The 17195-nt window shown below is 39.2% G+C and overlaps 1 protein-coding gene across 4 annotated transcripts in view; it reads right to left on the bottom strand.

Annotated features, from left to right (window-relative positions):
* UHRF2 (ubiquitin like with PHD and ring finger domains 2) overlaps nt 1-17195 on the bottom strand; it is a 178420-nt gene that overhangs the window by 8853 nt on the left and 152372 nt on the right. For 3 of the 4 annotated variants that reach the window (XM_077817655.1, XM_077817654.1, XM_077817652.1), the window contains 5 exons: nt 7885-7991; nt 3744-3906; nt 2954-3091; nt 1915-2038; nt 1291-1454 (listed from right to left, as the gene is read on the bottom strand). In XM_077817655.1, the coding sequence (XP_077673781.1) occupies nt 1291-1454; nt 1915-2038; nt 2954-3091; nt 3744-3906; nt 7885-7991 (696 nt within the window). The remainder of the gene's footprint in view (nt 1-1290; nt 1455-1914; nt 2039-2953; nt 3092-3743; nt 3907-7884; nt 7992-17195) is intronic. The other variant, XM_077817653.1, reaches the window with a different exon arrangement.

Raw genomic sequence — 17195 nt, 5'->3', positions numbered from 1 at the left:
GTCTATTCCCCTAAATATTGTCCTTTACTGGACATTACATCAGCCATATCTACTCAGTTGTGCTCATGTTATCCTCTGATGACTGCAGCTCAGAGAATAATAAGGAAGGCAAAGAGGGAGAGATATGAAGAGGGAGGTGAGATGGAAAGAAAAAGGGAGGCTGGGATGGGAAAAAGCAGAGGTAGAGAGGGGAAAAGGAAAAAATAAGATGCGAAGAGTTATGAGGAGGAAAGGGGGAGGAAGAGAAGAGGGCAAAGGTGAATGAGAAGGTGGGGAGAAACTACTATTGATGATGATATAAAACTCACTTATCCATGGACTATCACCAGCTACTCATATAGTATTACAGCCAAGCATGTTGGTATTTTTAATATTTAAAGAATCTGTAATTGGAGAGGCAGAAAGTTGTTATGGGGAAGGCATAACATTTCTTAGTTTTTCATGACTTGATTTTTGACCTTCAGCTTTACACTCTCTGTGCTTTGATTTCTCCATCTGTAAATTGGGTAAAATAACTACCACCCAGAGTGTCATGACGATTAATTAATGTTCACATATAGTATATTTTGGGCAGGGAGGAGGTTTTATTGCGCTTATCCTTTTGAAGGAATATACGGTCTCTGGAATTTTTATATTGAGGTTTTGTCTCCTCCACCTTGGACTATCCCTTGTTGTTTCCTTAACATTTTATGTACATATACTGTACACTGTGTTTTACATACACCCTTGCCGTCTTAGGGACTGATCTGGCTGCCCCCAATCATGTGAATAGGGTTTGCCCCCAACTAACAGCTGCAGGATTGGGCCCTTACACTAACTTTATGTGCGGTAGTGTATGTTTTTATCTCTCAGGATAATGTGTGTGCTTTTTAAACTAACTTGGTATCTGAACCTTTTGATATGACTATCCACATCTGGCCTTCCCAGCGTTTCTCTACCATCTCCTTCTTGAGTTAGAGCACAAAATTAAATTTCCTGTCTATTACTTTAAGTAAAGACAGTATTACTGAGAAGCATTATCTTTCTTTTTATGTCTTATTTCTCATGCCCACATCACACCAGAGAACATATATTCACAATGTAAAAGACGACATAGATAGCAACTGTATTACTACTGTTTGGGCTTTTTTTTTTTTTTTTTTTTTTGCAAAATCATAAATAAATCTTTTTTTTCATTAGCATTAGTGTTTCAAGTATGAGACGAGAGTTAATAAAATCTCTCAATCTACGTAGGCTAAAATTCCCGCTGGCATAAAAATGCAGAATAATATAAGCAAGCTGCAAACATACTGGTCCTTCCTTAAGTGAAGCAAGCACTTCATCCCACAGTTTCTGGTTCAGACAGTCTTCTCTAATCAGCCACTGCTGTTGCTGGGTTAGCTGGAAAGCCTCTCCTTTCCCTCCATCTCCCATTCTCATGGTTTTGGGTGTCTTTTTAGGCTCCTCTATACCTACTGAAAAATATTATCAGCAGACACAATAAGAGCAGAGTGTTAGTTTGAACTGTTAAGAAGGGAACACAATAAACAGGAATCTTATTTGTGAAAAACTGTAATAAATTCTTCCTATTGTTCAGCTTTATTCTGGACTGCAGCACAAGGCTACACATAATACTGTTCATTTTTTCTTTCTGAAAAAATAGAAAAAGTGTTAGGAATAGAGAGAAAATTATACAGTATTTTCTTTTCTCGTACAGTTTTATCCTTTTTCCCTTTCCCAGCACTGAACAGGATCCTATGAGAACAAACCTTTCCTTTACATTTAGTTGAATACTTGCTTCACTAACATTTTTTCTTGTTTCACATTCTCATACCAAATGACTTCCTGTTTTCTTAACAGTTTTCATATTATTGACTTTAAATATATACAACTTGATAGAACTCTACCTAATCTCAAAAAAATAAGACGACATACCATTATCAATTGACCTTTTCTGGTTTCCATTGCTCTGTCTGGTTGGCTCCTGTTTCACAGTTTGCTTTTTAACCTTATCTTTCTTCTCTTTACTAGCCATGGCTTCCAGATAACCTTCAGGATACTAAACAGAAAAACAAAGATTTTTTTTTTTAAAGATAAAACAAAACCTGCTGGAATATGGGGATGTCCATTTCCAAAGAAAACTTCAACCACAAAACCTACACATTGAAATAATTTCAAAGGACTCACATAAGCAAGAAAATGAAGTTACATGTGTAACATCTATTTTTAGGGAATTGTAATTCAGTCATAAAGATCTGATGAAGCTTGATGTAAAAGGAACCAATCCAGTGAAAGATATCCATGGCCTTCCAAACTCCACAAACCACAGACTTAAAGCTGAAGATGCTGATTCTGTGGCAAGGTAATCCATCCAAGGAAAAGGTTGGCCTGTTGAGAAAGGCAATACTGCCTTGAATCTTCCCAGCTCCAGAACAGGGAGTTGGCAAAGCTACTCGGGGGTGGGTGGCGGGGGGGGGGGGGGCGGGAACTCATGTGAAATGAGTTTCCAGTTGCTCAGAGGTTCTGCAATGCTGAGAGATTGGCCTCTCTGTGGGAGCTCCACAGTCACTGGGTACAAAGTTGGGAAAAATAACAGACACAGGTACATATTTTTTCAAAGTTATCAGGGAAGATACATTTACAGCTCCATTTAGTAACCATGAAACAACTCATAGGAGTACTATTCAAAGTGAGTAATAGTTGTCCTATTGGGCTCTCAAAGAGTGACAAACACATAAAAGCAAGGTAATTCAGGCCCAAAGCTCCAGCCATAATTCATCCTGCTTTGCCTAAATATTGCAATGTTTTCTAAACTGCTGGAAATCTTAAATATTTTGTGATCTTAGGCCCTACCACAATGAGTATGTGAAGAATGGGGATAGAATTTAACTGACTTTTTTACAATTAGAATTTAAGTTAGACTCAACTTATTTGATTAAAACATTGAAACAAGTTTGTGAATTTAGATTCTAACCTGTACATTCAGACCCAATTTCTTTGACCGTTCTATTCCTTCTGAGGTCCAAGGCGCAGGTTCAACGTCATCTCTTCTCAGAAGATAACGCCAAACTAAGAATCCACATTTTCCAATTTCTGGCCAATATTTCACCACCTAAATCACAACAGTTCCAGTTTATGCATTTTCTCCAACAGCTTATAAAATTGTGTCATACTAGGTCCCCAAATCAAATTCAAGCAAATCCTGCCAGAAGTTGAATGTTCTCACTTCACTGGATTTTCATTATTTTACCATAAACCATCAAATACACATAAATAGTCATACTGTATATAGATCAAGGAGAACAAAGCAGACTTGAATCATATTATATACACTACAGTTTTAAATCTTCTCTTCCCTCCACTGTCAAATGGCTATTTCAATAAATGTAGAACAGTATGTTCAGTGATATACATCCTTATGGTAGATGCTAGGATTTTAAGAAGTGTGTGAAAATTTTTTTTGGGAGGCGTGGGGTTAAAATGAATGGATTCCCAGGGATCAGTTTGGTTCTGTCCATGTTTGTAAAGACAGCTTATCTACTCAGATTGATATATCCTTGTTATGGACTATGTTCTGTTACTGTTGCTTTGAATACTTTCATTTCAAATGGTCTTCAATACAGAATAAGCTAAGCTACATAATCTTTACTAAGACACCATGATCACTTTCTTCCAATGTAATAATAAAGGCTATGAAACACTAAGAATCTAAACAGCATTTTCCTCTTAAAATGCAATAAAGTAGGTAGCAGAAGACTGTGTACCTTATAAATGCCATCATATCTATTGCCTTCCTCAGGGGCATATTTGCTGATCCTTCGTCCTTTAGAACTGCGCACCACTCGAACTGGCTTACCAGCTCTCCAATTCTTAGACTCTGCTCCATTTTTATCATCCAATGGAGCATCACAGTTTAGGGCCAGTGCCCTAAAAACATATTAAAAAATCTTCATGTAATATAATGCATCATAAAATATAATGCTCAGCATGAATGTGACTAGGTCACACTTTATTTGCCTTGCCAGATTATGCTTTCACCAACTAGCAAAGGGATAGATAACCAGATTTCTAGTAAAGTCCTCCCCAAGAAAGTGGACTGGGGCCAGAAGTGACAATAGGAGTTTTCTAGCATCCGTATCAGTAACAGCTCTGCCATGCATGACAGGGGAAAAAAAATGGAACCACATGGAATATTGTTTTAAGTGTTCAGGTAGAAAACCTTAGGGATGCTAACAGGCAAAACATGACGGCATGCAAAAAGCTGATTATTCGTATCTTAGAGTAGTTATTTCTCAAAAAATGTGGCAGGAATGATAAAATCTAAATGATCAGCATCAGCTAAGGCAAAGTTTATATCTCCCTCTTCTTCCTTCCACACCATTTCAGGTTATCAGGTTTTCTAAAGTGTCATCTTTACAAAAATAAAAAGTATGGGAAAAAGTAAACTGTATACAGGAATTAGTATTTTAGCCAATAAACACGTGTGAAGATATAAAACCAGCCAAACAGTCATATCTGGAAAAGGTATGCAATAATTGTCCAATAGATCTCAATAGCTAAAGCATTACTTTACTTTGCCTGTGAAACTGCCAAAGAATAGGTACTGTGTAAGCAATAACAATTTTAAGATTAGGCTACTAACCACCTACTGGATTTCAGAGCTCAGGCTCCAGACCAAGCGGGAATATCTGTACTGCTATTTTTAGCTCTGTACCACCCAAGTCAGTTGACCGAGGCTCTGCAACTCGCTGCCATGGGATTTTTTTTTTTCTGTGCAAATGTACCCAATGAATAATGCTTTGAAAATTTTTCATTATCTCAGAGTGAGAACCTATAGAAAATAAACTAGTTTTCCAGGAAAGAATTCATCACTGTCTGAACTCTAACAAAGTTTACTAATAGATGTTTGCCCAGGACTTCTTGGCCACGCATTCACAGTTTATTTATTTGGTTTGATCAGCGGCTATGCATTAACACTTTGTTAGTTTGCTTTGGTGAAGTCTCATTTCAAAGAGGACTAGATCAAAGCAAACTAATGAACTGTTAATGAATGGCAACAGAGTCCATAACATTGCTGTGACCATAGTGAGAAATTATATATTTTTTACTTTGCCTGTGCCATTAATTATGCATTATTTTACTGTGACAAAACTGTATCAATTGTCATAGTATAAGGTTAATGTTGAAGAGCACAACTCACTTGGAATATCTTTTTTTTTAAATAGTTTGTAACCTATTAGCAGCCTGTTCATTAATTATTAATTATTATCATTATTATCATCATCTAAGTGGACCCTAACCATGAAGACTACTATCTGTCATAACTGCAAGCCACTGTAGCTGAACTATATCAAATTCTTGAGGCCAAGTTTTAAAACAGAGTACTAAGGTCTATGTGCAAAAAAATCATGCACTGCTGTGCTTACAGAAAGTTTGTGATCAAACGGTGGCTGTTCAGATTCATGCATTAGGCAAATTAGATAAGTCTTCTTGTTCTGAAAATTTGGTCCCTTATGTTTAATCACCAGAGGAGTCAGGTTAACACTCAGAAAAGGAATATGGTGGAATTTCCCATGTGAACTACTACCTTATTAAATTCAGAAGATGGCTTTTGAGGAGATGCAAAATGAAGTTTCTCAGTGACTTTAGGTCGGTATAAGATGTCATTTATTCATATACAGGCTAAGTACAGGATTGGACACTGATCACCTTTCCTGAATAACTCTGCCTAATCTTGTCCCAAAAATTGGTAATACGTTGTTTGACTTTCTTCTGCACATAATAAAAATGCAGCCATGTTCTGTGAAAAATTGCAATACTTCAGTTTGGCAACCCGGAATACTTAAAAGAAATCTACCTATATGAACACCGACTAGCAACACACAGATAGATGAAATTCCCTCTTTATGAAAATATCTGGATCATCATCGCTTTAGTGAAGAGTCCAGGGGTAAAGGCTGACCATTTAAATGCATTCCTGTACAGTCGAAAAACTGATGAATCATCAAAAAGCAGAAATGTTTTTTGTTAAAATCACAGTAGGCTTCTCTTTCTTCTTCAATGCCAAAATAAATGTTTCTGCATGTACTGCTTAAATGACAGAGATCCCTCACATTGAGTTTTGGTGGAGATATGAAAAAGCTAATGTGAAAAGGTGCAGTTAAACAACAAGTGAAAGCATTTAATGAAATAGCTCAGGAGAGCTATAACAGATCTGTTCTGCTGCTTGCGAATGAAAATCAACTGACAGGGCACTGATGCGCTCCATCAGAGATGATGTCATCAGAAATTCCTTTTTTATCCTCTACTGGTTAGGGGAAAGCATTATCATGTTGCCTGGAATCCTATGTAAACAAGGTAGAGAACGGTTGTGAATTCTAAGGAATTCTGTGAGTACAACAAAACCCCCAATCACATAGCATCTTTGAAGTGCTGTTATTTATACTAGTCTTGCAACCAAATCATCTGATAACTAGAAATAAAGGTGACAAACAAAGCAACCACAGCTCTTTTTGACAGACCACTTTAAGACAGCAGTAGACTCATGCTTGAAAGGTGGGGAAATGCTTCAATCCATGCCCACTCACTGAGTGGCTTCCTGTAATAAGAAGGCTGAATGCCATGTCTGCTATAGCAAAGATCGAAAAATTAATTTTGAACACTGACATGACCGAGGTCCAGCACTAGACTGCAAAAACATTAATGCACTAAATCATAAAACGTATCTACTACCTTTTATCCAGATTACTTATATCCTCATTCGAGATAAAACTGTGTTTTATATCTACAGGAACTATGTAACAATTAAGCACAAAAAGCTACATTAAAAGAACAGTAAGGTTACAAAGTCAAGGATGCAAATAATAAGAAATGCCTGCATTAAGGCTGCCCGTGCAAAACTCTGCTAACACTGTCACCCAAGCCTGTCTCTGTCCCTATGTTCTCAACACTCCCACCTTAGTTCTTGTTGCCCTCTTTCACATCCCTCTGTATTCAAGTTAGGCTGTTCCTTCTCTTCTTCATCACTGCTTGGGCACCAGCAGGTGGAGCACTGAGAGTATGGGAGTCTCCATCTCTCAGTTCTAATGCCTGGCATTACAGTGGAACTGTGCTGCCAGAAGGAAAGATTGCAGGGAAAGTCCTACTCGGTCTTTGCAACTCTGCACTGCACTATGCTCAGTCGACCTATGGGAATAATGCATGCGCAGTCTGGTCAGCATCTAGGAGTTGTGACGATGATGAAACATGCCCACTGCAAGCAGAATCTTCAGAGAATATGGCTGCCAAACTTTACGAAGCCTTTACTGCGCATGTCTGAACTGCAATTTTTCAGAGGCTTATAACTTGACAAAAATTAGGCAGATTTTCACGGGGACAGCAAAAGAAATATCCTTGACATCAGGACAACCCCTAATTTCATGCACTGCTCCAATACATGGATGAACTAGCACTTCAGTGAAACAGATCACATTTTTTTTTAACCTGGGTAAAACATATTCCCCCTAACTTATTTCTTGCAAATGGTTAACCATTTTAGCTAAATAACTAAGTCTGCCTTAGCCAGACACTTGGCATGGAAAATTTCAGCGTGAACACTCAAAGTTTCGCAAAGTTATGCCACTGAAAACCGGCTCTTATAGTGGAAAGTGTTAAGCAACATTAACCAAAGGCATAGCTACCAGCTCAACCTATAATATAGCAATGTGTTTTATTCAGCTACAATTACTGTTTTAAATCAATATAACAGGACATGGATGAAATGCTAGTGGATAGCCAGAGGTACCATCATTTACAAGGGTTTTATGAGATAAAAGGAAGATATCAAAAATTTGTTTTAAATTAATGGAATCTAACAGTATTGTTCTTTGAAAGACCTTAATTTAATTTATACTTCAAAAAACTTACCTGTTCATGTGTGTTAATGTTTGATCAAATGAATGTTCTCCAATCCTTTTATTACCAGAAAGATCTCTACCACCACTCCCAGTGTAAGTGAATTCATCACCTCGATCCTGTGGGAGAAGATTATCCTCTGTTTTAACATTCCAAATTAAAGCATCTGAACTGAAAACACCAGTGCTTCATTGGTCCTGTTTGTCAAACAAGAACATTTCCCTAACACACAACTATGAATTTGTGCTCTGTTCCTACATGACTCTCCTTCTAGAAATTATACTAACACAAAGCTACTGGTTCCATGATCATCAGACCTTTGACTACTAAACCCTTAGCTTCTAAAAACTGTGGAGGGTGGGGAGCATACACTGATCATAATTATAGTGTTATTAAGATAGAACAATGAAAGTTTAGTTTAGTAGGAAATCATATTTTCAAAATATGTATTACCATCACTGATAAATAGGGTTCTATTCTGCAAGGTACTAAGCACACTGGCCCTGATCCAGTGGCGCACTTAAGCATTTTCTTAACTATACTTCAGTGACACTTGTGCTTAATGTTAACAATGTGCAAAAAGGCACTGCTGGATCAAGGCCAGAACACTCAGCACCTTGTAGGATCCAGCCCATACTGGGCTGGGATTGGTAAACAGAACTTCATTAACTAGAACATTACTAAAATGCAGCTCTAGCTATATTTACCGCTGTAAGAGAAGTTTTTCATACACATCGTCAGATAGGTGTTATGAACTCACTATTATACGAATGGAGACATTTATTTGCATTCGCTTTTTTAACTACAGTATAGGATTCCTCTCCAAAAGCATTTTTAATAACACAAATCAGTGAAACCAAAAGTTTTATACATGCCTTAATTGAGCAACTGCATAATCCTACTATTACCTCTCTCGTCCTACTTCTCCCCTTTCCTATCTTTAGTTTATTACCCTAAGTTGTAGTGTCATGTCTGAATTTAGCTCAAAGGATCTTCAAGGCAGGGGATGTGTCTTTACTTGTTTCTGTACTATCCTTAACACACTTTGGGATGCCCAAAATAATATATAATAATAATTGTAACTTCTTGTATTTAATATCCAGTAGATGCACAAAAACTATTTAAAGATATAAAAAGCATGTCTTGTTTGAAAAGAAAGCAAAATATCTTTTCAACTACAGATTAGACCATTTTGTTGCGTAGGTTATTTTAGTATTCTAACTTGGTCTTTTGTTTGGCTGATGGAAAACGTTGTCCTAGATTGTATCTCAGAGAGCTTCTAATATTCTTGAATTTTTAAAAAGGAGAATATCAACGAAATTTTAAATGTAATAATGTATTATCAAATAAAAATGCATTTGGAGAGGAATCATATTCTCAATTTTTTAAACAGTAATATTTTGCACTGATATATCACCTTCTATCCAAGGATCTCAAAGCAGTTTCCAAACTTCAGTGAATTTAACCCTACCATTCTGTGAAATCTGAATGAATTTTATTGACAAGCTGATAAAGAATTGGTAAATACAATTTAAGAGCTCTATGGTTTAAGCAGGAAGAATGATTTGGTGCTATTGACCACATTTTTAAAAACAATGGGTTTTTGTGAGCAAGTTGAATGACATTTCTGTAAGTATCTATGAAATGTCACAATTAGCACATTTAAAAAAAAACAGTTATTTCTTGTATGTGTGACAAGTAATTATTTTTCTGCTATGTAACAGTACTTCCTTCACATCCTCAGAACAGTTCATTTCTAAGTTTTGGAACTATTGAGGAGCCATGCTTTGAGCAGGAGAACTTGCAGATTTGCGTGACGGATCTAGCCCAAATCTTGAGAAAGAAGAGGAACAGGGTGGAGAGTAAATGGTGGACAGACCGCCAGCTGAAAAAGGTATGGAAACCAAGTCTGTCTTGGCCACACTGGAACTATAACAACAACTCTGGCCTTTTCTTTCTTTATCTTTAATATCACTTTTGATATTAGTGGAATTGGTGAAAATGCATATCACACATGTCTGTTCCATCTGGGGAGAAAAGCATCTCCAAGAGAATGGTGACCCAGGCATTCTCTGGAGCAGAATTGAGAGCATTTCTTGTTCTTGGGTGGGGTGATCAGGTCTATCTTTGGAGTTCCCCAATGTATGAATATGTTGTGAAGGATGGTATTGTCTACTTCCCATTCGTAATCTTGGAAACTTTTCTGCTGAAAATATCCGCCATAGTGTTCTGTATGCTCAGGACATAAAGTTGCTGAGATACTGATCTGGTAACAAATGCATCAGTTCCATATTTGCACTGCCTTGGCACATAGGGAATGTGATCTTGCTCCTCCCTGGCAGTTTATATAGAACATGCATGCAATGTTGTCTGTCATAATCTTTACGTTTGCCTTTGATCATTGGTAGGAAGAGTGTCATGCATTCTTGACTACTCTGAGCTCTAGTAAGTTGACACGTAGTGTGGATTCGAGAGGGGACCATTTGCCCTGAATGGTGTAGGTGTCGGTGTCCAAGTGGGCTCCCCATCCCATTAGGGATGCCATCCATCATCAACAACAGGGTTGACTGAGTGAAGGGGACTCCCGTACATAGCTTGTGAGGATCTGCCCACCAGTTGAGTGAGTTTTTGACTCTTGAGGAAACTGACAGAAGTTTGTTTAAATTGTGTCTTCTCGGGATATATACCATTTTGAGCCACCCTTGAAGACAATGCATGTGTAGTCTTGTATGCTTTATTACAAAGGTGCCCACCTGCCATATGCCCCAGTAGTTGCAGACAGGTTCTGGCTGAAATCCGCAGATTGGCCTGAACTGTCAAGATTAAGCTGGCTAAGATGTTGAACAATGTGATGGGACAAAGGCTTTGACCTCTATTGCATCTAAGCAGGTTCCTATGAATTCCAGCTGTTGCAGTGGACTTTTAGGTATTTAGTTATAGACCTAGTTGTAGGAATAGATCTATAGTTTTTCGTGTGTCTCTCAAGGAGTAGGTTAATGTATGTACTTTGAGCTAGCAATCATCTAGATATGGAAATATCATGATGCCTTGTTTGTGAGGATGTGCTGCTACCACAGAAAGGACTTTCAAGAATACCCTAAGTGCTGATGATAGACCAAATGGGAGCACTTTGTATTGGAAATGATCTTGACACAGAGTGACTCTTAGGAACCTTCTGTATGGTGGGTGGTTTGTGTTATGAAAGTAAGCATCTTGTAGGCTGAGGGCCGAGAACCAGTCCCCTTGGTCCAGAGATGGGATTATTGCTGCCAAGGTAACTGTCTTGAAATACTGTATTGTATTTTATTGTATTGTATTGAAACTGTTGAGTGCCCTTAAATCCAGAATGGGTCTCTAACTGCCGTTCTTTTTCTGTGTCAGAAAGTATTTGAAATAGAAACCCTTCCCTCTGTGTTGGGTGGAAACAGGTTCTCTGGCACCTAGTTTTAGGAGGTGGTACATTTCTTCGTGTTACAATGCTTGTGAGAAAGGTCCCTGAAGAGAGGCAGGGAGGAAGGTGAAGTGGATTGAATATCCCTTGGAGATAATCTCTAATATCCACTTGTCTGAGGTTATAATGCTTCCAGTTTTGATAAAAAGGAGTAAGACAGTCACCAAATTGGTGGAGATGTTTGAGCAAATGAGACTGCGAGAGGTAACTTGAGGCCTCGAACAACACATCAAAATTGGATGTAAAAGGGTGCAATGTCAATAACTGGGGAGCAGTTGGTCTCTGTTTCTGTAATCTCTGCCTCTTCCTTTGAGGATCCTAATGTCTCTGGGGAGAAGGAAAGTGAGTAGGCCGGGATCTCTGTGCCGTCTGGTACTTACTGAGTCTTCTTTTCTGGGCAGGAGTATAAACACCCAGAGAATATAATGTAGCCCTAGAATCTTTCAATGTGTGGAGTGATTCTTCCATTCTTTCTGCAAACAATTTAGATCTCTCAAAAGGGAGGTCCTCCACCATGATGTGTACCTTCTTTAGAAAGCCGCAGAGATGACGCCAAGATGTTCTCTTCATGACAACCGCTGTGAAGTTGGAAAGTGCAACTCTATCGACAGCAACCAGAGAAGCCTGCATTGCTGTCCTCGCAAGGAGCTGACCCTCAGCAACGATAGCCTGGAATTCCTCTCTCTCATCCAAAGGGATGTGTTCAATAAAGGTATTTAATTTCAATTAATTGGTATGGTTTTATTTTGCCATGAAGGCTTGATAATTAGCGATCCTAAAATGTAGAATATTTATTGAAGATTATTATTTACGTCCAAATAAATCCAGTCATTTTCAGTCCTTATTGTATGGTGTCGTTTTAGCATAGTACTGTCTGCCATGTTCATTAACAGTGTCAACGACTAGTGATTTAGGGGATGAGAAAATAAAAAGCCCCCTACTTTAGAGGACACATAATATTTTTTGTCTGCCATTTTGCATGTTGGGGGTAGGTATCGTGTCTGGTGTCTGCCATACAGTTTTCACCAAATCAAGCAGCGCTCATTGATGAGGAGTGCCATTTTTGCTGATGACATCTGTAGGATGTCAAGCAGTTTGTGCTTTGACACTGACTTTCTCAAGCGGGTTTTGCAGAGAATCCGGTACCCTCTTAAAGAGATCCTAAAATTGTTTGAAGTTGTCTGCCACAGTTGGTGGGGGAGGCATAACTGACTTATCAGGAGATGAGAAAATGTTGGTCACAGGAGTGGCTTCCTTGTCTAGTCTCTCCTTCTGTTCCTCAAAGGTCTCCTCTTGAGGATCAGGAGGTCTGACTATTGAAGCTGCAGGAGATCACCTTCCTTTAACTCTTTAGGTAAGCTAGAGGCCCTCAAAAATTGTTGTCCATATGCCACCCATGGGTCCCAATTTGGCCACTGAGCTGGTGGAAAGGGCAGAAATGGGAGTATCCAGTAGTGTCCATACCAACTAGGTCGGTCTCTTCTACTCTGATGGTAGACTGAAGGCACATGAGTTTCTACCTGGCTAGCTCCCTGGTGTTGTAATGGAGACCCCTGGAGAGACACTGAGTATAGCTCATCCCCATCCTCTTCCTTGTCACTTGACAGGGGTGGAGCAGTCATGGACATCCGGGCATAACCCATACTGCAGTTATGTCGGTGCCTACTAAGGGTGATTCAGGAATCTGTCTCCAATACTATCAAGTCTTTGAGGAACCGAAATTCCTGTGGCACTGGAACAGCCATCAGTATCGTTGAGGCCAGCTGAGTAGGCACCGTTGAAGTGGACACAGCTGTCAGTACTTCAGGCCCTCTGCATTCTGAGGAATGGCCAACAGGTGTTGCTGTAGCCTTTTGCAGTGCCAGCATAGTAGATACCAATTGTCTACAAGACTCCAGAGGTACCGTTTTAGAGGAGCTGGGTCTTTCTTTGCCGCTCCTTTCCCTTGAGGGTACCATTCTGCCCGAGCCTGCCCACTTAAGAGTCTTTGGGCTTACCGGTGGTATCGGGAGGATCCTGCAAACTCATAGGTACCTAGTCACGGGTCAGTCAGTAGTGAGGTTATTGACTAAAGGGTCCTCTTTCTCTTGGCCAATTCCCTGGGGAACTTGTGGCCTGCTTTTTCGAGACTTTCTGAGAGGAATCTAAGGATTTCCTCTTTGAAGTCACTGAAGAGTTTTGATCAGACAATATTGATGGCAATGGTCTCAACAGGGAGGTCCCAGGCCCTGGGGCTGGTTGGAGTGAGCTTTCGATCATGAGCAGTCTTAATTTCAGCTCACAGCTCTTTGGTTCTGGATTTTAATTTAAGACAAAACATGCACTTGTGAGTCATTTGTGCCTCTCTTAGGCAGTGAATGCAGCAAGAATGGCCATTGCTGACAGGAATGGCTTCCGAACAGGAGAGGCAATGTTTAAACCCGTGGGAGCCAGGTATACTCCTTTCGGGGTTCACTTCCTGAATTGGAAGAGCTACGGAAATCTAATTTATGCTAAGGAGATAACTATTCTGTAAGCGAAATAATTTTTTTTTTAATGAAAAGAGAATAAAGTATTAACACTAACTGAAATACTATTACTACTAAGGAAAAACTAGTAAGAAAAAACACTAAGAAAAATCTTTGTAATGAGCTCTGCTTAAGACTCCATCTCAAGCCAAAGGCAGTTGAGAAGGAACTGAGAGCAGTTTGCATGCACAGTGCTATACAGCAACAGAGTATGAGACAGGGAGACTGCATGTGCAGGCCAAATGGACACTGCTACCATAACTCCAATCTGAGGAGCAGGGATGCAAAGACGCCTAGAATGGAGCACCCATAGGGACACTATTCGAAGAAGAAGAAAAGATTCTGAAGACGACAGATGTCAAAAGGGAGCTCTTTAGCAGTTTTACATTACAAATCTGTGGGTGGGAGGCCTGAAGTCCTAATATAGAAAATGTATTTTCTATATTATGTATTCTGGATGTACTCTAATAGGACCAAAAATATTGGACAGTCTTATTTTCCAGTGCTTGAAACGGCTTTCTTCAAGTAGCACTTTCTGCCACTGACTAAGTTCTTTTTGGCATCTCCCTCTCTTCTCTTTAAGCCTTCTCTCTCTCTCCCCTTATATTGTCTCTGTAAAGTTACCACCTAATTGTCCTAATTATAACCCACATTTTAAATTCAATTCACCTCTGCACCACATAAATTCTGAATTGTCTTAAGTTGGGCACAATCCTGTGAGATGCTGAACAGGTTCAGTGAAGAATAAGCTCGCACAACCCTTACTGAATTGGGAACTGAAGGTACAGCACCTTATGAGAGGCATTCAGAACTTCAGATGATCTGATTATCTCTTACTATATCATGGCATATATTAAATCAAACCTTATTATTTTAATCTTGTTCCTGTTATATACCTAATTTTGATTCTTTTAATTTTTAACTCTCCAAGACTCAGATGTTAGACTCTTTCTTGTTACTCCCTCCAATTTTTCTCTTGTATAGTTTGCCCAAATTTCAGTTTGGTCTTTAATCTAGACACAGAACTAGATAAATAAGCAGAATTTAGTAGAGGTAATTTTAAAATATTCTTCTTGATTACCAAAGCCGAGTAACAGATTTCCTAACAAAAACTCAGACCTAATCTAGAACAAAAACTTGGTTCTACCAGCCTTCTTAGGTTCAATACCCGAACCAGATTCACCAGTTTTACACTAGCAAGAAAGTCGTGAATCAAGCCCAAGATTTCCACCTAGCATAAGGAATGGAAACCTGAAGAAGAGCTCTGTGTAAACTCAAAAGATTGTGTCTCACACCAACAGAAGTTGGTCCAATAAAAGATATCACCCACCTTGTCCCTCAAATAGCCTGAGGCTGACACAGTTACAACACTGCATACAAAAGATTGGACACATTCAGCTAAAACGAAGGCTTCAGAACAGGAAAATGATTATTGGCTGGTGAGAAGGTGACAATAAATTCTGAAAACGTTGACTAAGGCTTCGTCTACACTGTCATTTTCATCGTTAAAACTTTGGTCACTCAGGGGTGTGAAAAAACCACATGCCTGAAGGACAAATGTTTTAACAATGAAAAGTGCTGGTGTGGACAGCACTTTGCCGGTTCGCACTCCTGGGGATGAAGTGACCGCCCCTCGTTGGAGGTGGTTTTATTTTGTTGCCGGGAGAGCTCTCACCTGGTGATAAAGAACGTCTACACAGTGCACCTTACAACGGCGCAGCTGCAGCAGCACAGCCATGTCATTGTAAGGTGCGCAGTGTAGACACAGCTTAAGTGAAAGAAGTAGACAACTGTAGACTGCGCTCTCCTTGAGATTTTTCTTATTTTTCTGACTGGAAGTTGTTTTAAAGAGGAGTCATCACATCGCTAAAACTGGAATCAGTTTTCACATGAATCCAAGCAATTCAACAATTTTGATTTCTTATGTCCTATCCTTCCCCAAAAGTTCAAGATCAGAATTTGGATCCAACTTCCCTAAAGTTCAGGGGTGCTGGTTTGGAGCCCCTTTAACAAATAAACCATGTAATAAAAATATAGACGTGCCATTTTCAGAAAGACACTATAACTATCCCCTTCAACATCTTTTTCAGTTCAAATATCTATTTCATAAATAGAGTGCTTTTCTAAAAAGAAAACTGACAATTCTACATTTCAAAGCTTTCAGACCAGCAAGTCTGGATCACCTTGTTAGTGTATAACATTTGCTGGAGCCTGTTGGCATCCCCATTTACTGACAGTAACAGACCTCCTGCTCTGCATGCAGCATATTGTTAGACCATGAAAGCACTGTCTATCTGATGGGAAAACATAGCCACTATTTGATATTCATGAACTTCCACACCAAAAACGTGGAAGTAGATTTATCCTTAAACTTCCCTAATACTTAGAGCAAATATTCATTACCAGAATTGAGAGACAGATATTAATCAGTGCTCTTTTGAACAATCTACACAATCCAGACTTATTTTGTTCACAAGAAGTTGCTGGCTTGTGCTAAGTCAGCATTGTGGAAAAGGAATGACAAGCATAAACATACACATACATCTAGAAGCAAAAAAATAAATAATATAATGATTACATGTGGCAGTAAACTTTTGACTAATTTTTCCCTGAAATTGAAATTTCTTTGATTTTGGTAGCACCCACAATGTGCTAGGCATTCTCCAAACAGCAAATATGGCAAAGTACTTGACCTGAGGAGTTCACCATCTAAAGACAGAGAGCTTAAGGGGAAAGTGTGCAATATAGAAGTAGAGCAGTCAAGGCAGGGCTTGTTAGTACTGGCAATGTAAAGTTAATATATTTTTTTTAAATGGTGTACTTTGTCAATATGTCAATTAGACTCCACACAACAGAAGTGACTCTTTGTGACCCAGGCTTTGGGCAGTCAGGATTAATGGTTCAAATGATAGTTCAACCTACAAGTTAGAGCAGCATTTCTCAAACTATTGTACTGGTGAATCCTTTCACACAGCAAGCCTCTGAGTGCGACTCCGCCTTATAAATTAAAAACACTTGTTTATATATTTAACACCATTATAAATGCTAGAGGCAAAGCGGGGTTTGGGTGGAGGCTGACAGCTTGCGACCCCCAGAGGGGTCCCGATCACCAGTTTGAGAACCCCTGAGTTAGAGGCTGGTCTAGAGGGACAGAGTCCAGGAATGAGCTGGGGGTCAGTACCAGAAGGACAGAAGCTGAATACCAGAACCAGAGGGTAACCCAAAGTCATAAGCAAAATGCAGAGCTGAGGATCAAAGTCAGAAGCCATGGTTGGGAACAGAGGCTGGAGCACGAGCAAGAGCTGGTATGAAAACAAAGCTGAAACAGGATGGGAACAAGGCAGCAGGATAGAGCAGGGCAGAGC

The sequence above is a fragment of the Eretmochelys imbricata genome, chromosome 5 (assembly GCF_965152235.1).
Source record: "Eretmochelys imbricata isolate rEreImb1 chromosome 5, rEreImb1.hap1, whole genome shotgun sequence".
NCBI lineage: Eukaryota > Metazoa > Chordata > Testudines > Cheloniidae > Eretmochelys > Eretmochelys imbricata.
This window is presented reverse-complemented; position numbering and strand designations above follow the sequence as displayed.